The 26,356-nt window shown below is 41.1% G+C and overlaps 1 protein-coding gene and 1 pseudogene across 5 annotated transcripts in view; one reads left to right on the top strand and one right to left on the bottom strand.

Annotated features, from left to right (window-relative positions):
• LOC104847556 (coiled-coil domain-containing protein 170-like) overlaps window positions 1–21,906 on the top strand; it is a 54,641-nt gene extending 32,735 nt beyond the window's left edge. For all 5 annotated transcript variants that reach the window (XM_033766920.1, XM_010603014.3, XM_010603012.3 and 2 more), the window contains 7 exons: window positions 322–569; window positions 6,572–6,704; window positions 8,326–8,637; window positions 9,507–9,695; window positions 13,883–14,104; window positions 16,066–16,284; window positions 21,191–21,906. In XM_033766920.1, the coding sequence (XP_033622811.1) occupies window positions 322–569; window positions 6,572–6,704; window positions 8,326–8,637; window positions 9,507–9,695; window positions 13,883–14,104; window positions 16,066–16,284; window positions 21,191–21,352 (1,485 nt within the window). In that variant the 3' untranslated portion in view covers window positions 21,353–21,906. The remainder of the gene's footprint in view (window positions 1–321; window positions 570–6,571; window positions 6,705–8,325; window positions 8,638–9,506; window positions 9,696–13,882; window positions 14,105–16,065; window positions 16,285–21,190) is intronic.
• Window positions 2,004–6,545, bottom strand: LOC104847571 (annotated as a pseudogene).
• Window positions 21,907–26,356: the final 4,450 nt, after the last annotated feature.

The raw sequence follows: 26,356 nt of genomic DNA, 5'->3' as shown, positions 1-26,356 counted from the left end.
AGTATTTATTTCTTTTTGCTAGACATTACAGAATCCATTATTGGTATAATTTATTTTAGTAACTAAAGAAACAATTTTAATGTTGATAAGAACAAAATCACTGAAAACCCTATGTGCCAATTTTCCTTGATGTTTAAAATGCTTTTAACATTAGAATATACTATTAGACATAGGTTTGAAAGGCTTGATTTGGGGACTGGGGGTGTAAGCTCAGTCATAAAGTGCTTGCTTAGCATGTGAAACCCTGGATTTGATCCCTAGCACCAAGAAATAAAGGTTTTATTTTATTGTGTAATTTAAATACTTCCCCTTTCTCGTTAGCTAAGAACTCTTCAAAGAAAACTTTTCAGAGAAGAGACTTCATTGCGAGAGACAAAGACTGAACTAGCAAGGTACAAAGAACAGCAGTCATTCCAGATCATGTCCCTGAGAGATGACGTCAAGGGCCTGCAGGAATTTATTACTTCCCTAACCAGAATGAAGTCTTTGAAAGACTCCAATATTCAGAGTCTTGAAAGAGGCAACTGGGATCTAGCTAAACGAGTTACAGAACTAGAAAACCTTCTAAGGTAGGGAATGTCCTAGTTTGTTTTCAAACAAGTCTTTCGTTACGTGTTGGTACATAGTATATGAATTCCATACTGCTGATTAATCACAGAATTTAAATCTAGTAAAATTTCACTTAGTACCTGACTCAGTACCACAAGAGTCACCTGTTTTAAGCATATATAATCCAGTGGTTGTAACAACTATCACCATTATCTGATTTGAAAATATTTTTGTGATCCATAAAGGAAATCCCATGGACACATTAGCAGTCAATTTCCCATTTTCTACCAGCCCCCGATGGCCACTTTGTGTGCCTTTCCTGGACATTTCATATGAATGCAGTTATAACATATATCCTTCTGTGACTTCTTTCACTGACAAAATGTTTTCAAGCAGCATTAATCGCTACATCATTCCCTTTTATGGTTGAATAGTATTTCATTCTGTGTATATACTACATTTTGTTTATTTCTTGGTGGCCTCCTGCTTGTTTCCGATTTTTTCTATGAATAATCCTGCTACAAACATTCTTGTGCAAGCTTTTATATGAACCTACATCTCATCTCTGTTAGGGATATGCACTAGCAATAGAATTGTTCGGTCATATTGTAACTGATTAAGCCTTTGAAGTTACTTCTGAGGCATTGCCAGACTGTTTTCCAACACAGCAGGACCATTTCACATTCCCATCAGCAAGGTGGGGGTTAAAATTTCACCATATTCTCACCAATACTTAGTGCTTTTCTTTTTTTTTTTTATTATACTCGCTATAATTCTAGTGGATCGGAAGTAGTATCTCTTGGTGACTTTAATGTGCATTTCCCTAATGACTAAAGATACTGGACATCTTTTCATGTACTTGTTGGCCATTTGTATGTCTTCTTCATAGAAATACCTATTTGGAACTTTTGCTCATTTTAAAATTATTTTTAATTGGATTGTCTATTTGTTGTTGAGAGTGTTGGTATTTTCTGGATACTGGAACCTTATTAAATGTATGATTTGCATATATTTACTCCTAGTATGCAGGTTGTCTTTGCACTTTTTCTTCTTTTTCCTTATCTCGCCTTCCTTTTCATTGTTTTTTTTGAGATGGGGTCTCCCCGTGCTGCCCACACTGGCCTTGTACTCCTGGGCTGAAGTGACCTTCTTGCCTCAGCCTCCCAAGTAGCTGGAACTGCAGGCACACAACACTACAATCACCTTTTTTATAATTTTTTAAAACTTTCTCACTGAACTACATGCCTAGCTTGCTCTTTCCCTTTCTTTCTTTCTTTCTTTCTTTCTTTCTTTCTTTCTTTCTTTCTTTCTTTCTTTCTTTCTTTCTTTCTTTCTTTACCCATTTCTTTATTTGAAGCAATTAAAGAAGTTAAGGAGATGTTCTCGTACAATTTATAGAAAAGGCAAAGGTAACCCCAACATGCATGCCCTGCCCTGCTGACGTCAGCCCAGGCTTAGCTCTCATCGCTGTCCCCCAGATACTCTGCCCTGCCCGACTGGGGGCCCCATCTTGCCCAGGTTGGTCACGCGGTCACCCAGCTGTTTGATGGCCTTCACCTGCTCGGCCAGGTCCTGATCTCGATGGAGTCACGCAGGTGGCTCTTCTCAGTGGCCAGCTCGTGCAGCGCCAGGAGTGACAGGTGCACGCTCTTCTCCAGGTGCGAGGCGCACTAAGTGGCGTTGAGCTGGCTCTCCCAGTCTCCGCGGTCTGGATTCTCCGTGTCCTGAAGGACGATCCGGCCACCGCGCCGGTTCTGCGCGCTCCCTCCCCTTGTGGGATCCTCGAAGAAAGTACTTGGCAAAGTTCTTCCAAGCCACAGCGTCAGGTCCGAGTAGTAAGATGGGAACAGGTAGGCGTAGGGCGGTGGAGCGGCCTTGGAGTCCTGGTGGGAGTCCTGCGCTCCTGCGAGGGCCAGGAGGTCGTCAGTCCAAGAGCTGTCGGAGCAGGAGGCCTCAGCGACGCTCCGCGGAGCTCTTACTAAGTTTTTCATGTTGATGAAATTTTAAATTTTTGGTCACTTGTATCTTTGAAGTCAAATCTAAAACCATTGCTTAATTCAGAATCATATTCACACTTATCCTTTTTCTTTCCCCTTTTCTCTTTTGTGGTATTACGGATCAAACTGAGGGCCTTGGCACTGAGCTAATATGTGCTGCCCTTTCTTGTATTTTATTTTGAAACAGAATGGTGTCCAAATTAAATTTTTTTTGATGAATTTTCAAGCTGTCCTCAGTATCTTTTGTTGAAAGACTAATTCTTCTCCCATTGAATTGTCCTGGCACTTTTGCCAAACGTTATTTGACCATAAACGTGTGGGTTTATCTATGGAGTTTCTGTTCTATTACATTGGTCCAGACAATCTGTCCTTTGGCCAGCACTATGTTGTCTTGGGTACTATAGCTCTGTAGTAATTTTTGGAAGCAGGAAGAGTGAATCCTCCAACGTTTTCCTTTTTTAAGATTATATTGTTATTCTGGGTCCCTTCCAAGATTGTAAGTTTGATTTGTCAATTTCCATTAAAAAGGCAGATGTAATTTAATAGAGATTGTGTTGAATCGATTTACCAATATAATAATATTGCCTTTAACCTGTAAACATGAAGTGGCTTCCCAATGGCTTAGGGCTTCTTCAATTTGTTTTAACAGTGTTTTGTCATGTTCAGTGTATGTGTTTTATTTGTTTGAGACAAGGTCTCACGATGTAGTTCAGGCTGGCCTTGAACTCAGTGTGTAGCCGCAGTGGCCTTGACCTCATGGTGATCCTCTTGCCTCAGTTTCCCAAGTGCTGGAATTACAGGCCGGCAATACCACACCCACTTGTATATGTGCACCTTGCTGGGATGGGAAAATTCCCGTATGTTCCTAGTTTGTTGAGTGTTTTTTATCATGAAACCCTATTATTATTATTATTATTAATTACGTCAAATAATTTTATCTGTATCTACTGGGTAATTATGTGGCTTTGTCCTTTTTACAATTTGCTGCTCTTAGACATGCTTACTTAGGCAGTGATGGTGAACCTTGGCCAGTTTTCAGTGATAACAAATGGCTGGAGCACGAGGCCATTGGCTCGCCACTACTGGGGTAGAGAGAGGAGGTACCTGATCATGTGGCTTTGGCTGATAGGAGAAACAAAATCATCAACTCTCCCTCTTACAGTATACATAATACTTAAGAGAGTCATACTATATGAAGGAATAGCCCATGCAGATATGAGCACTGGTATAACCTATTATTATTTTTCTTAGCAAAACATTTATTGGTACATGTTATATATCTGTAATGATAACACTCATCATAGGGAATTTGTACCTGTACATGATAAATCCTGCCTCTTCTTTTTTCCCATCCCCCCTTCCCTTCGACCCCCACTTACAAAAGCTTTGTTTCCATTTTTCTTTCTATTTTCACTTTTTTCTTGTCCCTTTCTTTCCTTTCCCTTCCCCCATCCTAGTTCCCTTTCCTGTTTGAACATTTTCTTTGCATTTCCCAATATCTATTGTACATTTTAGTCCTTATTTCCACTTTGAGTTTCTCACACCAAGAGATAGTGCAGTTCTGTAAGAGCCTTACTGAACTAGAGCGACTCCATGTTGACCAGCAAATGACCAGAGACTGTTGTTCCCCACCCCTTATAGGATAAGTAATGATTAATTGTGAATTACTAGGTAACTGCTTGGGAGTAGCTGGGAAACTAGAATAAAACTATAATGAACATAGAGACCCAAAATGAATCACTCCACTCCTTATTTGCCTGTAACTGGATGTTCTGAACACCACAATCTATAAAACAATGGGTGATCGATCTGCTGATCATGAGTACGTAACGGTCGAGTACATGATTGATGACCACTTGCCTTTGTCCCCTTCCTGTAAGTTTCTAGTGTAAACTCCCCCCTTAGCCCTATATAAAATGGCCTCTGTTTCTGAGCTAGAGGCCTCTCTGAGCTACTTGGCTCCGGGAGTGCCATCTGGCCAGACTGATAAAGGTCTATTTGCCAACCAGCCTGGTGTGTTCCTTCCTGGGTGACTCTCGCTGTCCAACGAACTCAGGTCCTTGTGCTTGCAAGGCAGGCGGTGGAACCACTGAGCTAAATCCCCAGCCGCAATATTTTTAAATGGATGTCTGATTGTTTCACTTAAGAGTATGGTTTCAAGGTGTATCCTTTTAGCTGTAAATGTCTCAAGCCCTCCTTCTTTATGGCAGAGTAGTACTCCATTCTATAAAAATACCTACATCTTCTTTATCCATTTGTTGGTTGATATAGCTAAGCTTGTTATTATTATATTTAAATGTATCAGCCCAACTAATAAGTTGAGGTTTTCTCTGTGTTTTGAATTTCCCAATCATTTTTTAAAAGAAAATAGGATTTGAGAGGCTGAGGCAAGAAGATGGCAAGTTCAAGGCTAGCCTGGGCAATTTAGCAAGACCTTGTCTCAAAATAAACATAAACAAGGATAGGCTGCCGGGCATGGTGGTGCACGCCTGTAATCCCAGCACTCGGAGGCTGAGGCAGGAGAATCACTGTGAGTTCCAGACCAGCCTGGACTACATAGTGAGTTCCAGGTCAGTTTCAATTACATATGAGACCCTGTCTCAAAAAACCAAAAAAAAAAAGGGATAGGCATGTGGCTTAGTACAGATCATTTGCCTAGCATATGCAAGGTCCTGGGTTCAACCCTCAATACTGCAAAGACAAAGTATCACTTTAGAGGTCTTCCTGGTGTTAAGCCATGACACAAAACTGGCTGCAGCATGATCCGTAACAGCTGAGCAGGAATGGCAAACACTTCAACACAGTTTTGAATACCACTGCAGAAAAAGTCATTACTATGCTTTGGTTTTATCCTTATAGCTGGGAAGGTTAATTTTGTGTCAAGTTGACTGGGCCATGGGGTATCCAGTATCTGGGCAAAAATTATTCTAGGTGTTTCTGTGACTGTGTTCTTGATGAGATTGGTGGGTTTAGTAAAGCAGATTGCACTCCCTCATGTGAGCTGACCTCAGCCAATCATGGAACAGCTAGATGGAGAATTTTCCCTGCTTCATGGTCTCGATCCGGGACATCAGCTGTTTTCCTGCCTTTGGACTGCAGCTGAACCATTGGCTCTACTGGTGTTTACAGCCTGCACTAGTCAAACCTAGACTAGTCACTACCTTCTTGGGTCTCCAGTTTGTTGGCTTACCCTGCAGATCTTGGGAATTGCCAGCCTCCTGCGTGCACTAATGTTTACAGTAAATCTCTTTCAGCATATTTATACAACTAGTTTGGTTTTTCTGGAGAAGCCCGAGTAACACATAGAGAGTTTTTTGGAAAGGATTTCATTAATCTGATAGTGTCAAAGAGGGAGGAGGACTGGACAGATCCCATGGAATAGATTTTGGAGAACACTGGACAAAGAATTGCTACTCGTCCATCTCTGGTTCCCACATCATTTACCTGTTCTTTTTGGCAATTACAATTAGTACATATTTATATCTGGGAACATAGTTTGGGAGAGAAAAAAAGGTTTATTCCAGTCCAGGTGTGAACAGAGACTGAAACTGGGGGCAGGTTTCAGCAGCTAGCTGGGAAAGAAAACTACACTTATATAGGTTTTTGGAAAGAGGCTACAGTCATAAGGAATGTTTGTGACTGAGGGTCCAAACGGTCAGCACAGGTGTGCAGACAATCACTGGACTTTTTGGTGCCGGGGAAATTGTGTACTCCAACCTAAATTTTCTTTATGGCCATCTGTCCTGTTTACTGAGAATAGCTTCTTGTTTGCTGAGAGTGGTATGTTTGTTTGCACACTAAGCTACATTTCTAGCCCCTTTATTTTTATTTTGAGCCAGAGTCTTGCTAAATTTGCCCACACTGTGCTCGAACTTGCAACTTCCCTGCCCTACCTTCACAGACTGCTGGGATGTAGATGTGAGCCACAGTGCCTATTATCTTTAATTGAATTAGTTTATTATCTTTGTTTGAACTGAAAATCGGTTGAAATGTTTTCATGATGTTGTTACTAATATCTTACACAGAGTACTTCTGGCTGAAAGAGAAAAAGGAAAGCAAAAAGCAGACTTTTTGATGAATAAATTGTCACGTACGAGCAGATTCCCTCCTGTGAATATAAAAGGACAAGAGGATCCTTTGGATATTTTTCTAGTGAAGGTGAGAACAAATTTTGATTGATTTCTGAAGAAACAAGATTCTCATTACTTTATGTTACTCTACGAGGTCGTGGGTAAGTACTGAGTTCACTGTTCCTCTTTTTCATCGAGGACCAGTGGAAGTAATCTCATGCGGTGGACCAGAAGCCTTTCCAGCTTCTGCAGACAATGTGCTAGGTCTAGGAGGACCTGAAGGTTTCTGTAGTTCCGAAGAAAAGGGTGAAGGGATTGGGTCTATGAAACACCTGAAGGAGAAGTGGTGCTGAGGAGTGAAGTGCAGTCTTCTGGAGTTTTAGTTTCCTGGAGTGAACTAGTTTCTGCTGCTGCAGTAACCTAGGTTTGTGGCTCTGGCTGTAGGTAGTTGAAGAGTAGCTTAGGAAGTCATTGAAACCAAGGCACAAGACTCACAGCTGAAGGGTTGGTGGGGTATGGACATTGGCCATGAGGGCTAGGAATCATGGTGCGACTGAGTTAAAGGAAGTGAGCCTGAGCTCCAGGAGGCAGAGATTCAGAGGATGAGTAGACGTTACTCAAATCTGGACGAGGGGAGATGCACCTCTGGTCTTTTGTTCCTTTGTTCTTTAATTTTGCCCCCTCCCCCAACCCCAGCCAGGGGCCAGGGCTTTTAGTGATATAAATCCATCATCACTGGCATAATTCTTACTCTTTCTTCTTCTCATTATCACATAACAAAAAGCCCAGAAACTGAACTCACTTACTCAGCTCCTAGCTCTTGAAAAGAAGGGCATGTGAGAAGAAAGAAAAGTACAGACATTATTTATTTTTCATGTCTTTTTTGTTTGTTTGTTTGTTTTTTGTCTTTTTTGAGACAAGGTCTCACTATGTAATTGAGACTGACCTGGAACTCACTATGTAGCACAGGCTGGTCTTGAACTCACAGTGATCCTCCTGCCTCAGCCTCCCAAGTGTTGGGATTACAGGCATGCGCCATCATGCCCGGATTCATGTCATTGTTTAAAAACGGAAGCAGAATGATTTCAAGAGCACAAGGGAAAGATTGTGGGAAAGAAATGCAACTTCTTTCATTCATACTTTTACATTATCAAGGCTATTATTAAATTTATTTGATAACCATAAATCTTATGAAAATATCCATTTCCCTGCCAACTTCTCACATTGTGGTCTTGACAGTCATTGGTTATCCTTACCTGATTTGGTTGTTTTTATTAGGAGTTATAAAATCATGAATTTCTATCTTTTTTTTTTTTTTTTTTTTTTTTTTTTTTTTTTTGGTGCTGGGGATCAAACTCGGGACTTTTCACTTGCAAGGCAGGTGGCAGAAACGCTGAGCTACATCCTTAGCCCCCAGTCATTTCTTTTACATTTTTTAGTGTAAATTATTCTCTAAAGCCTTTACCTCATCAATTAGGCCTTTTGGTTAGCTGCTTCTCTAAGCTAAATTTCTACCTTTCATTGTTCTCATTTGATCTTTTGAGTAATGCCTTTTTTTCTCTCTGTGATTCTTTAATTCTTTCTTCCTATTGGGTCTTTTCTCCTGAACTTCTTGCTATAAATGTATGTGTAGTCTTAAAAGGATAAAAGTAAATATCTCAGTATTACATTTCAGTGAAGAAGTTTAACCTGTGTTTTGGCATATTTAGGAAAAGGGCAAATCAGTCCTGGCCAGAGAATTTGAGACAGAGATTATCCACTCTGAAGGACCAAATGATGTGCAGAAAGTTTGGGATAAATGTCAACAAGATGTGTTCCATGAGGAAAAACAAACATCTGAGTTAGATGGACCTCCATATTCATGCAGCCAAGAAGTTAAAACTGCGCGATCCCAATATCAGGATTTCCTCAGTCAGCTGGATGCTCTTCTGAGTGACAGCAGTAGGCCCATCCCAGCCACAGAGGACACTGTGAAGGAGAGGATTCAAGAAATTGGTGCAAATGAACAATCATGGAAATATGTGAGTGTACAGATATTCCTCATTTGACAACGTACCTGTCTAATGACTGTTTAGATTTGGGACAGAAATGTGCTGTTTGGACTTGCAACCAGTCTTTAAAAAATTTTTTTTGTACAGCTCTGTACATCTTGTTTGTAACGAGTCTCAGTGTCCTTTCACACAGCACACCGTATTCATACAGTACTGTAATTTTTGCTGATTATACTATATAGTACTGTAGTTTAATGTTCTGTTATACATTATAATACTGCATATAAGAGTTACGCAAATAAAACCTAAGTCATCAGGCTGGAGTTTCCTTTGACCATTTCTTTGTTCTGAATATTGTAATATGCATCCTATATATAATTCCTCATTTAATGACCTAGAGGCAGGAACGGAACTCTGTCATTGAATGAGAAATGTCTGCACTGACAAAAAACTTACTCTTTTCTAGTTCTTTCAAGATGTAGATTTGATGCTAGCCCCAATTAACTGAGCTACACTCCAGTCCCTCCAATTTTGTGTCATTTAAAAAATTCTCTGCACTCAAGGCCAGGGATTTAGCTCAGTGGTTCCACCACCTGCCTTGCAAGCGCAAGGACCCAAGTTTGACTCCTGCTACAAAAAAAAAAAAAAAAAAAAAAAAAAAAATCTCTGCACTCAAAATTGTGCAACTTTGTTTCTCAGTACTAAAATAAGTTGTTTTATGTATCAGCATTTTCCATTTATTTCTTCAAGTTACACATGTGAAATTTCTTTGAAATCTTTCTTATTCATCTGTTTAATGTCACCACTGTATTACTATAATTAGAAAAGAACTTGCATATAGTTTTGAAATGATGTAGGAAGCACATCAGGGAGCTCTTTAAATCTATCTTTTCATGCAGAGAGCTGAAGGCCTGCAGCAGAAAATTCAGAAGCTCATTAAGCGACTGGAGCAGCTGTATCAAATATATGAAGAGCCTGCTCACACTGGAGAGAATTATAGGGAACGAAATAGACTCTCTAAATGTCTGGAAGGAAACATTGCTATGAATGACTGTTTTCAAGGGAAATTAGACTTAGACAAGAAGAAAGTAAGAATTTCTTGAAATATAAGCATTTCTTTAACAGTGAAAATGATCATTTTATTTTACTAAAAACTTTAACGTTATCTAATATTTAATGCTGTTCATACTATTTATACTTACTGTTTCTGAGACAGAGTCTCCCTATCTAATTCGGCCCAGACTTGAACTCACTATGGCCTAGGCTGGCCTTCAACTCTCCACGATCTTCTTGCCTCATCCTCCCAAGTGCTGGCATTACAGGCGGGCACCACCACACATGGCACTGTGCTTTTCTTACTAGTGGCATAAGGGGAGCTGGGCTTAGCGGCGCACACCTGTAGTCCCAGCACTGAGAGGCTGAGGCAGGAGGGTTACAGATTTAATCTCAGCCTAGGGTATGTAGCAAATTCAAAGCTGGTCTGGAACATAGCCAGATCCTGTCTTAAAAAACCAAAGAAGAAGTACTGGTGGTGGTGGTGGTAGAGGGAAAGCAAAGAGCAAAGAAGGGGGAAGCTACAGATGCTTAAAGCTTCTGGTTTTATTAAAAAGTCTCTGTGGGCACACACGCGCACACACACACACACACACACAGACAATATTATTGTGGTGCTGGGTATGGAAACTAAAAGCCTCACACATGTTAACCACGTGCTGCACCACTGAGCTATGCCCTTGGCCCCAATCCAACACTCACTGAGCACTTCATTTTTACAAACACCAAGCACCCAATGAAATGATGTCTAAAAAATGTACCAAATAGCGTTTAGGGAAGTGCAGTTTTCACCTCTGCTCCTGAGTACATAAATCATAATGGTTCATTTCCACGCACAGAATTTAAATGCTTTATTAAAATTTAAGGATATAAAAATAACGTTTTCCATATCCCTTTAAGTCATATTAAAAATGTGAAGAAAATGATAATAATCTTCCCAACCTTTTTTATGCCATTTAATCTCAGTAACCTTTACTGATATTGCTGGTTTGGTTCCGGACTATTGCAATGAAGCAAATATCACAAAAAAATGAGTCACATGAATCTTTTGGTTTCCCAGCACACATAAAAGTCATGTTTACACTATACTATGTATTTGTTATATATAAATTAAAGCAAATGAGTAAATATTCTTTGGAAAAGAAAAATAGCCAGGCAAACCTAGCTACAAAGGAAAGAGAGAAGGTAAAAATACAATAAGTTAGGAAGAAGAAACGTGTAGAATGAATGCATACATGTGGAAAAGATGAAAATCTTCAAAATATTTTGTAGTTCAGTAGCAATAAGTGGAAAATCTAGGGGCTGATATGTAGCTTATGTAGCGGTAGAGAGTGTGCTTAGCACGCATGAGTCCTTGCATTTCACCCCTACACCACACACACACACACACACACACACACACACACAGAATGATCAAGTCAGGCATGATGCACTCCTGTAATTCTAGCACTCGAGAGACTAAGGCAGGAGAATCACTGAAAGTTCAAGGCCAGCCCGGACCACATAGAAAGACCCTGCCCGCACCCCCCAAAAAGAATCAAAACAAAAATCAAAGAATCTGGTAAGGCAATATTTGAAATGCTGAGAAACCAAAAAGTTTAATTTTGTCAGGAATCGTATTATTACAAAGTTGAGTAAATAGTAAGTGGTATTTGTAAACTGCCGTTTTTGACAGGTATAAAATTTACACTGAGCAACTGAGTTCTTAGAATCTAGTCACCAGCCTCTTTCATTTTTGCTCTCTCTTGTTCCTTTAAATGTATTCTGTGGGACTGATTCTTCATCTGCCACTAAGTGCAATTTAAGGCAGGATGATGTGTATTTTTAATTCTTTTTAGCTATTGTTTCTGGTAGTGGTTTCCATTTCTCTAATTTGTTCATACTGCCATATCTTCAATTGTCGATTTTAGACATTATCTGTTGATTTCCCATTAAAGCTCTCTCATACCACTTTCCCACCCACGCCTTCCATTCGCCCAACATAGTTACTTCTACGAGTATTTTTAGTGAGAACCACAATCAACATTTACTTCACAATGACACTAAATAAGTGTCACACGTGCTTAAGATACAAATTCTTGTTAACATCCCTTCATTGTATTGCCTTTTATTTTTCTAGAGTTAATGCCTTCTTTGTGTTTTCATGTATAGTTTTTGACATTCATTGCTTTCTATTTTACATTGTATTAACCGTGTAGTAGGTAAAACTCTCCCATTTTTTTCTCTCCCAGAGTTTTTCATTTTCTTGCTTCAGTCTGGGTTTGCCCTGTGGGTCTGGGCATAGATATGATCTTGTGACTTTTCTTCTCCACTCTTCTCATTAGGAATCATTGTCTCCTGAATCTTCTTCATTTTTTTTTTTTTTTTGGTGCCAGGGCTCAAATTTGAGGCCTTGTGCTTGCAAGAGGTGTTAGAACCACTAAACTAAATTCCCGGCCCTCTTCTTTTTCAAATTTCCTTTCTTATTTTACTGGAAGACATTCTTCAGTAACTTCCTAAGAAGTGATGCCCTGGAGAGATAACCTTTTCTTTAAGTCCTTGTATAAATGACAAGATCTTTTTGTGAATCTTTACACCCAATAATCGGGTTTAAACTTTATTATTACACAGAGATTAGAAGATATTACTCCATTATATTCTAGCCTCTCTAGGCTCTTCTTTAGAAAAATGATGTTATTATTCTTTTTCCTTAATATGTTACTTTGTTTTATTTATTTAATGTATTAAATATTTGTCATAACAAATTTGTTACATTTAAAATAATTTTCTTTTTTAAAAATTTATTTATTTATTTATTTTGGTACCAGGAATCGAACTTGAGGCCTTGCTCTTGCAAAGCAGGCAGCAGAACCACTGAGCTAAATACCCAGCCCTCCAATTTTGTTTTTTTTTGTACCCAGAATCGAACTTGGGCCCTTGCTCTTGTGAGGCAGGCAGCAGAACCACTGAACCAAATCCCCGGCCCTAAAATAACTTTCTCATAATAAAATTAAATTTATGTGATTAGTGAAGATTTATAAAGCTCAGAATAATAGAAGGAATATCATTAAAAAAAATATCGGTAGGGCTGGGCTTGGTGGTGCACACCTGTAATCCCAGCACTTGGGAGGCTGAGGCAGGACAATCACTATGAGTTCCAGGTCAGTCACAACTACACAATGAAACCCTGTCTCAAAACAAACAAACAAACAAACCAACAAACCTCAGTAGGGTCAGGGATATAGTTCAGTGGAGCCACGCTTGCCTGGCAAGTGTAAGGTCCTGAGTTCTATCCCAGTACTGAAAAAAATAAATAAATAAATTTAAAATGTCAGCAAACCTACCACTTTGAGATAACCAGTGTTGACCAGTGTTATATTGTAGAAACATTTCCTTCTGATTACTATCTATGTATATTTTAACAATTGAGATAGGCATAGTTTTTCCTAATCCTTCTTCTTTCATTTAACTATATCATTACTACTTTCTTTGAATAAATATTTTTGAAAGATTTTCTAGGGAATGTGTATTTTATCATTATACAGTTGAATTATTCTTTTTTTTTTACAGTTCATTGCTATTTTTATGATACAAAGAGTGTTGTAAAGAATAGCCGCCCCCCCAAAAGAAAGAATAGGCTAGGCATGGTGGTGCACACCTGTAATCTTAGCATTCAGGAGGCTGAAGCAGGAGGATTGCTATGAGTTCAAGGCCAGCCTGGATTACATAGGGAGTCCAAGACCAGCCTGAACAACCTGTAAGTTCCCGGCACTCTGGGAGGCTGGAGCAGGTGGATTGAATGTTCCAGCCCATGCTGGGAAAGTTAGCAATTTAGTGAGACCTGTTTCAAAATAAAAAATAAAAACATATCAGAGATATAACCCAATGGGAAGCATGTTCATTCAATCCCTAGTTTAAAATATCTATATAAAACCTCTGTGCATGTATCTTATTCATACTTTATTTTTCCTTATAATACATACATTCCTAGAAAAGATGGACTAATCTATCCTGCTACTTAGTACTTACAAAGCTGTCTGTTTAACTGTACTTGTATACTGTCATCACTTTCATTGTTACATTTTATTTTCCTTATTCTTTCACTAATACAGTACGTATTTATGGTGAAAACATATTTTACTTATGTAAGCATTGTTAAGCCTGCAGTTGTTAAGTCTAGAGTTTATGTCTTATTATGCTTATATAGAATACTACGTTAAAGCACAATTCTTTATTTTGATAGTTAATTTCTACAAAGGAAAGCTCCATGATGCAGAATTTCCTGATAGATAAGCACAACAAGTTCAAACACTTAGATATGTTACTGGATATTCAGCAGAACTTGCAGGTTGCGACAACACTAAGATTGGAGGACAAAATCCAGAAACTTCAGAAACAGCTTAGTGATTTGAAATTGTCAAACAAAACTATGAAAACTCAACTGTCAAGAGTAAATATCCTTAAAGTAAGTAAAGGACCCCTCCTTTCAAAAACTTACTTAAACTTTGGTCTGTTCCTATTTTAGCTCCCTGTTCATCATTGAACTTTAAAAAAAAACCCTAATATTTAAATTATTTTACATAGATATAGCAGAATATATAATATTGAAGTCTATAGAATAATAAAATAGGGAAAACCATTGGTCACTTTATTTTTATTTTTAAAATTAAAAAATTTTTACTCTTTTGGTAATGGGAATCAAAATTAGGACCTGGCACTTGCCGGGCAGGTGCTATGCCACTGAGCTACATCCCTGGCCCCTACTGATCTTTCTTTTCCTCTTTCTTTCTTGCTTTTTTTTTTTTTTTTTTTTTGCGACAGTCTCTCTTTGTAGTTCAGACTGGCCCTGAACTCTCACTATGTAGCCCAGGCTGACCTCGGACTCACAGCGATCCTCCTGCCTCTGCCTCCCTAGTACTGGAATTGCAGACATGTGCCACCAGGCCCAGCCCCTACTGATCATTTTAAAAAATAGAAAATCACCAATCTCCTCAAAGCCCCAATTTATTCTCCTATTTCTCAAAAGTAAACTAGTACTCTAAATATTATGTCTATAAATCCCTTGATTTTTGTTTTAGTATAAAACTAATTAATCTTTTCATTTTTGAAATCTGTATTAGTACACATGTGCAGCACACAGTGATTACATTCACCTTGGGGAACTGGTACACGTGCACAACACATCTTCATTGTTTTTGCTTCCCCATCCCTTCCCCTCCATCCCTCTTCCCTCCATCTCTGGGAATAAATGTACTCTGATCATGATAATAGATCAAAGTTTTTCATCTTATTTTTTCTCTGCTTTGGCTTTTCTAGCTTCAGTTATACTATTTCAAAAGTAAATTGTCGGGTTGGGGATTTAGCTCAGTGGTGCCGCTGCCTGCCTCATAAGTGAAAGGCTCTGAGTTCCATCTCTGGAACAACAGCAAAAATAAATAAATTGTTCCTTAGGTCAAGCATGCACTAAATATTTGACTGATTGATATGCCAGTTTTCTTTCTTTCTTTCTTTCTTTCTTTCTTTCTTTCTTTCTTTCTTTCTTTCTTTCTTTCTTTCTTTCTTTCTTTTTCTTTCTTTCTTTCTTTCTTTCTTTCTCAGTAATGGGGATGGAACTCAGGACCTTGCACTTGCCATGCACGCACAGTAGCACTGAGCTACATCCCCAGCCCATTTCCTTTATTTTTGTGTTTGACTAACACAGGTTGTAAGACCTTTGAGAGCATGGAAAATGTGTGAAGCCTCTGTAAGATCTGGTTCCAGGTTATCAAAATATTGAGTGAATGCTGATAATTATTGAGTATGATGATAGAGAAACATTTGCTTCATTCAGAAATTGTGGAATTTTTTTCCTTTCCATATGTATTAGTTTTCCATCCCTGTGACAAAATACCTGAGACGGTCAACTTAAAAAGAGAAGACATTTATTCTGTCTCCCAGTACTGGGTGTACTCACTGGTCACTGGTCAGTGTTCCGCTGTTTCTGGTGAGCAGAATGCTGCTGTGAGGAGCGCATGGAGGGACAATCTGCTCTCCTCACATGGGCCAGAAGCAGAGAGAGACAGCGGGCAGCAGGGCTGGGATGAAATGCACCCTCCCAGGACCTCCTTCCTCCAAGCAGAGCCTGCTCCTAAGGTTTCCACTGCTCCCAGTGGTTCCTGAGCTGTGCATCCATCAGCGGATTCATCCACGCATGAGGGCAGCGCTCTCATGACGCAGTCATCTCCTGAGCCCCAACCCCTGAGCTCTGCTACCCTCTGCCCAGCCTCCAACACACGAGATTTTGAGTGACAGCTCAGATCCAGGCAGTAACACTCACATCTCTTCCAGTAAAAAAGGGAGGGAAAATAACGAGTAATGCTTGTCTGTTATTTGTAGAGATCAAACAAGTCTTCACCTTTCTTTTGTGCACCTTTTATCCTCTCCCAGGACAAAACACTTGAAAAGCTCAGGAAATCCCTGAAAAAAGTTGAAACAATGAAAGAGAAGGCAGCTGCGAAAACAGACAACTTGAAAACCACAGTGGACTCCACAAAACAAGAGGCGCAATCGGAGAAAGAGAGGGCTCGAGACGGGTTAAGAGGTGTCTCTCCTGAGCGCTCCATGGCACGGAGCGCACTTGGAGAAGCATCCAGACAGGAACGAGAGGTGGTTGTTACTGGATTAAAATGAGTTGAGTTCATAAGCACCTATCTCAGTGGAGACGGACTTAGACACAGATGTGTTCACTGGTTACGGTATCAATGGCAAGTTAAACAATCCAACCTCCGGGCAGAGGTGAACCTGGGCTCCAGGCTCAGCAGCTGGAACAGTACAGGGCTTCTCAGCATCTTTGCTTGGCTTCTCTGTGACCACTCATTGGTCTGACCGCCAGTTAGTTTTCTCCATATGACAGGAAATACAGCCACCGACAGCCATGGAGTTTTGTATTTGTTTACGACAGTGGGAGAGAGTATCAATATGAGGCCCAGCTCCTGTGCTGGCCTAGTGTAGATAAAGTGCTTCTCCCAGATGACTCCACAGTGGCTAAGTGTGCATATGATGATCTTAGCTTAGTTTGTGAACACTTCGTCTGACCAGCCAGGAGGGAAGGGTCCTGTGAAAGAATGGGAGCTCAGCACAACACAAGTATGTTGTCTGCTGTGTCACTTTCTAGGATAGGACAGTGATTTGAAATTGGCCTAGATTTTCACTGCACTTATAAACTAAATCTCTTCTTTGTCTCTTTCTCTGTCTTACTTTTTAAAAAAAATTTAGACAGGATCTCACTTAGGTAGTTAAGGCTGGGCTTGAATTTATGGAAATCTTCTTGTCTCAGCCTCCTGAGTGCTGGGATTACAGGTATGCACTACTACACCTGGTTACCTCTCTCTCTCTTTTCTGCTCTTGTGTGGCATTGTGTTTGGTGGTAGTGGTACCAGTGCTCTGAATTGATCCCAGGGCCACACACTAAAGAAAATATTTTAAGAAAAAAAAGTAAAGATTAATTGATAATTTTGGGCAGCTGTTAAATCACATGTCAAATCTCCATATTAGTTGCTTAATTTAAAATTTTAACAAAATACTTTAAGACATTCTTAAAACAAGGTCAATATATAAGCATTTTATCTCTCTACTTCTCTTTTGTGCATGTTTGTTTTCTATGTAGTTTTTGTTTTGTTTTGTGAGACAGGGTCTCACTATGTAGTTTAGACTGACCTAGAACTCACTATGTAGCCCAGGCTGGTCTCGAACTCACAGCGATCCTCCTGCCTCAGCCTCCCGAGTGCTGGGAGTACAGGCGTGCGCCACCGCACCTGGCTTCTATGTAGTTTTTATTCCTCTCTTCAATGTCCCTTATTTTTTATTTTTTTGTACCGGGGATCTAAGTCAGGACCTTGTGCTTTTGAGACAGGTGCTGGTACCACTGAGCTAAATCCCCAGCCCTGTCCCTTATAATCTCAATAAAATCTCTTCTTTAGGCATTCTGAAGTTCATTCTTCATGTTTGAAATGATTTTCTGCAGTTCTTGCCTAATTTCAATTACCGTATCTTCCTTATACGTTAGACATCTTGGACATTTTTTGGATATTTTTTCCCATTTATATTCTGAATAATTACATTCCCGATTTAAAAGAAGAAAGATTTTTCCCTCACATTTGCAAACCCTTGTTTAATTGAAATGTAATTCATATTAGGGTGTTGTTTGAAATCTCTGTTTCCTGGCTGTTTTGGAGGGGAGTATTTTCTTTACCTGAGCAGTTTAGATGGTACTGCCTTTTTTAATTTAAATTTTACTGGTGCTGGGGATTGAACCCAAGACCTTCCCACTGAGCTGTCTCCCCAGCCCTTTTAAAAGTTTTTAATAAGACAAGGTCTTACTAAGTTGCTAGGTCCAAGCTCTGTTCAAACTTGTTATCCTCCTGTTTCGGCTTCCCAGAGTGTGGGATTGTGCCAACAAACATGTCTATTTTTTTCTGACAGTAATCCTATTTGGATATAGTTTGATTCACTTTAAAAATCGTTTTTAAGAAATACTTAATTTTTGGTACGAAGGATTGAACCTTGGGCCTTCGCATTGAGTTACATACCCATACATAGCCCGTTGTTTTGTCTGAGACAAACCTCGAAAAGTCATTAATTTGCCCCGTCTGGGCTTGAATTTATGATTCTCCTTCACTGAGCCTCCCACAGGGGGCTGAGGATTTGGCTCAGTGGTGCTTCCACCAGCTTCGCAAGTGCAAGGATCTGGGTTTGATCCCTGGTAGTCCCCCCCCTCAAATGAAAATAAAATGAACTAAAGTTGAGCTTCCCGCAGTGCTGGGATTACAGCACGCACCACCCTAAAAATCTTTTTAATTGCCCTGTACTTCCTAGTTCAGGCTGGCTGGAGGCTGGTTCACTTACGAGGTTTCTTAACTCAATGTTGCCCTCTGCTGTTCACATAGTGAACACAGTCTGTAAAGTTTACCGGACCGAGCTTCTCTTTTGGTGCGGAGGGGCGGGGGGTGTTGTGATCTGTGATAATTTTCCTGTTTGTAGAATTCTCTTAATTTCCCGCGCCTCCAGGGAGTACCCCACTCTTCCAAGCCCATACTCTCCCAGCTCCCTCAGGAGCCTTGCCTTCTCAAACTGCCATTTCTGGGCCTCTTTGTTCAATTTTTGATTTATTTTTTACTTTTTTTTGTTTTGGGGGGTTTTTTTTTGGTACCGGAGATGAACTTGAGTCCTGGCGCTTGCAAGGCAGGAGGTGGAACCACTGAGCTAAACCCCCGGCCCCACTTTTGTTTACTTTTACGAGTTCGTGTTTGCATATGCGATGACACGTATCTCAGGGAGTTGGTAGGTGTACTTACCACATCTTAATTTCTTCCTCTTCTCATCTCTTCTCCTATCTGCTCTTCCATCTTCCCTTTATAAAAGCTCTATTTCCATCATAGTCTTTCATTCTTTTTTCCATCCTTTCCCTCCCCCCCCCACGTCTCGTTCCTCCATTATTACTCTTTATATTTGGGTTTCTCAGATAAGAGAAGTCTTGCAATATTTAAGCTTGTGTGTCTGATTTATTTCACTTAATTTTACGGTCTCAAAGTACATCTGTTTACCTGTGAATCCTTCTTCATGGCAGAGTAATACTCCATGCTGTGCAATTACATTTGCTTTATCTATTCGTCCGCTGATGGACCTATACACCACTTCTGAGATTTAGCTATTACAACTTATGCTGCTATAAACATGGATATGCATGTTTCCTGGTATTATGATAGCTTTAACTTTTAGGGGGGATACCCAGAAGGAAAATAGCTATGTCAAAGGGAGTTCCTAGTTTTGTCTTTTGAAAGAAACTTCATACGAATTTCCACGGTGGTTGTACCAGTTTGCAGTCCCCCCAACAGCGCAGGACGTTTCCCTTTCCCCACAGTCTTACCATCATTTGTTATTACTTGATTACTTAAGACGCCTTTCTTTCTGAGGTAAAATAGAATCTCAGTGTTGTTTTAATTTGCATTTCTGTAGTGGGCAGAGATGTTGAGTATTTTTTCATGTGTGGCCATTTGTACTTCTGAGAAGGGTCTGTTCATTTCAGTTGCCCCCTTTTTTTTTCCTTTTTTGTACTGGGATCAAATTCAGGCCCTTGTACTTGCAAGGCAGGCGCCAGAACCTCTGAACTAAATCCACAGCCCTCAGTTGCCCATTTTTTGACAGTCTTTTATAGGGGTGGGCTAATCTTTGAGGTCTTGATACACTGTAGATATTAGTCCTCTGCCCAAGGAATAGCTGGCAGAGATTTTTTCCCCATTCTGTAGTTGTCTCTTCACTCTGTTTCCTTTGCTGTGCAGAAGCCTTTAAATTTGCTATGGTCGCATTTGTTTCTTGATACTATTGCTTGTGCCATGGGATTTGTTCAGAAAATCCTTGCCTATGTCTATGTCTTCAAGAGATTTACCTGTTTTACCTTCCAGCAGAATAAGTGTGTCTGTTTTTTGTTTTGTTTTGTTTTTTTCTTTTTTATGAGGCAGGGTCTCACTATGTAGTGGAGACTGACCTGGAACTCACTATGTAGCCCAGGCTGGTCTTGAACTCACAGTGATCCTCCTGCCTCAGCCTCCCGAGTGCTGGGATTACAGGTGTGCGCTACCATGCCCGACTAAGTGTGTCTGTTTTTACATTTAGATCTTGAATCCATTTTTATTTCAGTTTAGTACATGGTGAGATAGATGAGTTTAGATTCAGTCTTCTGCCCCTGAAGATCCAGTTTTCCCAGCACTATCTGCTAAAGCTAAGCACTTGATTTTCCCTCCACCAGGTCTCAGTTTGTTTCCCCTATTTTCCCATTATGAACTGTCCCATTTCTGGGACACCAGTGGAGAACAGAGTCACTCTTCTGCGGAGCTGCCCTGCTGGCTTAGGAATTCATTTCCCCACATCCATGCAAAGTGAAGGCTGTTGTATTCCCTAGTTATGCTGTAGGCATGCTTTATGGGTGGTCTCTTTTATTTGTCCTCTCATTGATCACTGTGATTGATCCAAATTGATCCAGATTCGATTTGGAGGATGGATGGAGAGATAGGTAGCTGTGGACTTCTATTATCATAAAGCAAATCAGAAACCCAAAAGGTAGTCCCAGCTGCAAGGGAGACTGAGTCAGGAGGATCCCTTGAACCCAGGATTTGGGGGCCAGCCTGGAGAACATAGCAAGAGCTCCTCTCCAATAGGAACGGAAAAACAAAAGAATTGCCTTATGGGTGAAAAACAACAAGCAGTAACCAAAAATAAATAAATATTAACAAAAGCATGAGAGCTAGAAAAATATTAAAATGTGAAGGAAATTTTAAAGAGAAGAGACTGTTTACCTAACTTGAAAATACATTTGAGGGCCGGGGATTTAGCTCAGTGGTACCACTGCCTGCCTTGCAGGTACAAGGTCCCGAGTTGGATCCCCAGTACCAAAAAAGAAAGAAAAAAGAAAATACATTTGAGGCTGGGCCTCGTGGTGCATGCCTGCAATGCATATATGATAAGTGGGTGACCCAAACTAATGACCTGTTTTAAGTTTTGTGGTGGTTCTTCATAGCTTGCTGACTTTCGGGAAATGATTATGAGGATATTGGGATGGAACATGAAAACAGCAGACAAAGAAATCATCAATCAGCTGAAGCTTATCATACAAGTTTATGAAATAACTAACAAATCAAAGATTGCTTCTGCTTGTGAGAAGGGACAAGACAAGAAATAAAGAAGTTCTTTTTTTCATTGCTGCCAATAACCCAGCAGATGCGGATATTTCCTACATCATCTTGAATATGGCCACATTATGAATAAAATGTCCTGGAAAATTTTCACTGAAATCTGTCCCCTCTTGTAATGTTTGGCATTTAACCTTTATAATAATCGGGTTCTATGGATTTATTTATGGTCTAGCCTGGATTGTTGCTTATAATGTATAATTATCTAATTACCTTTCATTACTAATATTATTATTACTATTATTGTTTTTGGTACTGGGAATCGAACTTGGGACCTTGCATTTGTGACAGGCAGCGGAACCACTGAGCTAAATCGCTGGCCTGACTAATGGTATTTTAAGCAGGATATGAATCTGTTTTGTTTTGTTTGTTTTTTTTTTTTAGTACTGGAGATTGAACTCGGGTCCTTGCACTTGTGAGGCAGGCGGTGGAACCACTGAGCCAAATCCTTGGCCCAGGATATGAATCTGAAACTTGTATTCTTAGTCAGGTGTGGTGGCACACATATGTAATCCCATACTTGGGAGGCTAAAGCAGGAGGATTGCTTTGAGTTCAAGGCCAGCCTGGGCTACATAGTGAGTTCAAGGTCAGTTGGGACTATACAGCCAGACCCTGTCTCAAAAACAATCAAACAAACAAACAAAAAAATAAAACATATTCATAGTTGGAATATTTATATCTGTGATAAACATTACTTTTGGAATGAGTAGTTTATTGGTTAAGCAATCACCGTTAGGAATCCAGTAAAACTGAAGTCTATAATCTGAGTCTATCTTATTTGTTTTATTAATGGAGTATGAATATCAAGTATGAAATGTTGAGGAGTAATAAGATCACTGAAAATTTTAAATAGGCAAAAGACTGTCTTGTGTTTTATATTTTCTTTGTATTTAATGGTGCCTGCCAGTGTTGCCCTTTTTAAATTCTATCATGTCTAATATATTTCAGCTAAAATAGGAACTTGTTCACTTTTCAAGGTGGTTTTAGATTTACCTGTGGTATCCTCTGTGGGAACAGGTCCAATCAGACAAGCTTGTGAGACTAAATGCCTTTAAAGGTGGGTCATTAAGCGGGAAGTGGTGGTGCACATCCTGTAATCCAGCTACTCTGGAGGTTGAGGTGGAGGATCACAAGTTTAAGGCCAGTCTGGGCAACTTGGTGAACCATTACCTCCAATTTTTATTTAATTAAATTTATTTATTTATTTTTGGTTTTTTGAGACAAGGTCTTGCTGTGTAGTTTAGGCTGGTCTTGAACTCAGTATGTAGCCGAAGCTGGCCTCAAACTCACAGCGATCCTCCTGCCTCAGCCTCCAGAGTGCTGAGATTACAGTATTTGCCACCATGCCCAGCTCAAAAATTTAAAAAAATTTGCAAAGGGCTGGACATGTAGCTGGGTGCAGAGGCCCTGGGTTCAATCCCCAGTACTGTAAGAATTAATAAATTAATTGTGGGTCATTTGACAGGGTCTGCTATTGGGTTTAGTTTTAGAAAATTCATCAGCATAAGAGACATCAAGTATGAAGTTACACTGAAGCAGAATTACACTTTTTTTTTTTTCTGTTTTGTTTTTGAGACAGGGTTTTACTATGTACTTCTGTGGGCTTTACACCCACTATGTAGCCCAAACTGGCCTCAAACTCATGGGGATCCTCCTGTCTCAGCCTCCCTGGAATTACAGGTGTGTATCACCACACCTGGCTAGTAAACTGAATTTAGATTTAAGTCTTTAGAGAAGTGGTTCTCAACCTTCAGTATACATGAGAATCACCTAATAAATTTAAAAATAAAATTTCCCACCAAGCCTACTCAGATTTCCAATTCAGCTAGTGCACTATAGAGCCACAGTTCGGTATCTTTTCAAAACTCCCTTGCTGGGCATGGTGACACATGCCTGTAATCCCAGTACTCAGGAGCTTGACAGCAGAGAATTGCTGTGAGTTCAAGGCCAGCCTGAACTACAAACCCCTCCCCCAGTCCCAAACCCCTCCCCCAGTCCTCACTGAATCTCCGAGTACAAATATTGACAAAATTACTTGGAAAAACTAGCAGTGTATTAAATTCCTGTTGCTGCTTTAATAAATCATCACAAACTTTGTTGGCCGAAACAATACACATTCATTGTCTTGCAGTTTTGGAGGATTCACTGGGCTTAAAATCAAGTAGTTGGCAGAACTGTGCCCTCCTGGACAGGGGGAGAATCTGTTCCCTTGCCTTCCCCAAGGTTGCCCTGGAGGTTGCTCACATTCTGGGCTCTCTTTTCCCAGTCATCAGATCAGCCTGGGTGTCAATGCTCTTTCTCTAATTCATCTGCTCTTCTTGTCACCTCCTTCCCATAGACAATAATGTTCCTGTTTTATTTTTTAAAGTTTTTTCTTTGTGGTGCTGGGGATCCAGACTCAGGGCCTCATGCATGCTAAGCAGGATTTCTACCAATGAACTGCATGCCCAGCCCTGATGTCCATATTTTAAGGTCAGGTGATTAGCAAACTTCAGTCCTTTTGCCATATGACTTGATATTCTCACTGGTCCCAGGGTCAGGACGTAGATACTTTGGGGGAGACTTTACACTGCCTACCATACTTAGATTCTAATAAAATCAAACACATGTGTGTTTTATGAAGGCACTTCTCATAATCGCCCCAAGCTGCAAACTACCGAAATGACCACTAGTACCTTAAGTATGACAACCAGATCCATAGGTTAAGCTTTCAGGTCTCCCTCGGGGCTGGACAGAGAGAAGTCAGCTAGCGGCTGAATTTTCTCAGGAGCTAAACTCCTGAGCTGGACAGATGGCAAATAAAATTGGAGCAGACAGGCTTGAGAAAAGCAGGAAAATGTACGGGTTTTCCCTAAGCAAGGTGGTAAAACACTAACATGGTGGGAAAAGCAGTGGGCTGTAAGGAGACCTGGCTCTGGAACGTCGTCACTAAACAGGCTTGTAGCCTCCTGTCAAGTCTCGGCATTTCTCGAGGCCAATCGATGACTCGATTTTTTGTTTTTGTTTGGGTACCCGGATCAAACTCAGGACCTTGATCTTGTGAGGCTGGCAGGGCGTCACTGAGCTACAGCCGCAGCCCAGAACTTGATTTTTTTAAATTTCAAGATTAAAAGAATCGCAGCCCGGATTTCTGAGCTCTAACTGTGGGTTCCAGGAAGCCCCAAGTACTCTGGCAGACACATTTTCTGGTCAATCAAAAGGAGTTTGCTGCCCCAGGAGAACAGGTGCCAGCGGGGCCACCGGGCACCTTCTACTCCTGGGCTCCAGTCCTCAGCTGCAGGAGGCCCGTCCCGAGGCGACAGCCTGAGATTAGCCGCCCTTCAAACCCACCCTGTTCTCCTTACCGCTACAACTGTTGTGCCCAGATTGCGAGTCCCCAAAGACCACCAAGGAGTCGAGTCCGATGTAAATGCATGAGGAGTTTATTGCAAGCTGGAGCCTGGACCCCGTACCTCACCGACTAAGCGGATCAGAAACGAGAGCCTCGACCCTCTTCTAAGACATAGTTTTGTAGGGTTTGGGAGGCTTGAAATCCTTTCTCATTGGTGTTACTTTTTACTTCTTATTTCTATTGGGTGTTGCTGGGGCACTTGCGAAAACGGGAAGAAAACTATTTCAGGCTGGGGAGGGGGCTGGTTCAGGGAGAGGTCAGTGTGCTCCCCTTATCTATACAGAACCTCCTGTCTTTTTTTCTCTGTGAGTTTATGCTTTCTTTTCCCAGCTATCTGGCCTTGCCTTTATCTCGACTAAGCAAATTCCTGCTTGAGTTCATCTAGGAGTCACATTTAACATATGATGGCCTTCTATCTTAAACGGAGTAACTTTGGTCTCTACACAACTACCCACTTCTCAGAAGGAGGGTCCCCACACAGGGTGCTAGGGGGTTCCTCAACCCACCCTACCTGTGGAATTAAACCAACTCTGGTCTCGGAAAAATAATTTTCAGGGCGCAAGAGGCATAAAGGGATTAGGCAGAAATTTAAAGTACGCACTCCTAAGAAACAGAGTGCCTGCTCTCTAGAGAGGGGCGCCTTCCATCCGAGCTAGGTGTATTTATGGGGCCGCCATGGGACGGTCTCCAGACGGGTGATCTAGGGTGTGTGTGTACTCCTGTTCGTCACGGTGCAAGTCATTTACATGTCTGGTGACACGGTGCCCCCTGATACTGCTGCTTCAGGGTGGAGGAAGAGCAATTTACAAGTGAAAAGAAGGAGGTGTGTGTGAGGGGAGCCAATATGCAGGTGGAAGGGGATCGCCCAGGCTTTTGTGTCTCGCGAGAAATAAAAATTCAAACTGGGCTTGGATAACTTTGTGTTAAGATGAAGAGTTTTTTTAAGTACACATTTTTAAAAATCCCATTTTCCTAGCCAGGTGTGGTGGCGCACGCCTGTAATCCCAGTACTCGGGAGGCTGAGGCTGGAGGATCGCTGTGAGTCGGAGACCAGCCTGGGCTACACAGTGAGTTCCAGGTCAGTCTCAACAAACAAACAAAAAACCAAAGAACCCCAAAAATAAACAAACAAAAGTCCGATTTTCCTCGTCTCCTTTCTGCCTGTCTTTATTTCTTCTCCTCTACCGAAGGAGCCCTCGGACCCGCGTACCCTGAGTGCCCCGCCTGCGGTCCGGCACAGCGTGGAGCCCGCAACCACCCTCTGGGGCAGAACTGTCTTTCAGGGCTACGGCGGCGCGGTCGCCCTCTACGGCCCAGCCCACAGCCCCCCAACATTTCAGCGACCCCTTGCTACTGAGCTCACGCCTCGCTGGGGAGAAGGACAGGACGGCCACAGGCCAGAGAGAACTATCAAAACCAAGAGGTCAGCGTTAGCGAGACGACGGGAGAGACAGGAACAGCGGAGAACGCGCGCGCTGCGCGACTGCCCTGGAAGAACAGCCGGGGCTCACGCCGCCTGGATTCCAGCCAATCAGGGCGCGGGGCTGGGCGGAGCCAGGGTGGGCGTGGCTGGCGAGAAGATATCGCGGGAACGCAGCCTCG

Source organism: Fukomys damarensis, unplaced genomic scaffold (genome assembly GCF_012274545.1).
Source record: "Fukomys damarensis isolate Sample0158 unplaced genomic scaffold, DMR_v1.0_HiC HiC_scaffold_21, whole genome shotgun sequence".
Lineage (NCBI taxonomy): Eukaryota > Metazoa > Chordata > Mammalia > Rodentia > Bathyergidae > Fukomys > Fukomys damarensis.
This window is presented reverse-complemented; position numbering and strand designations above follow the sequence as displayed.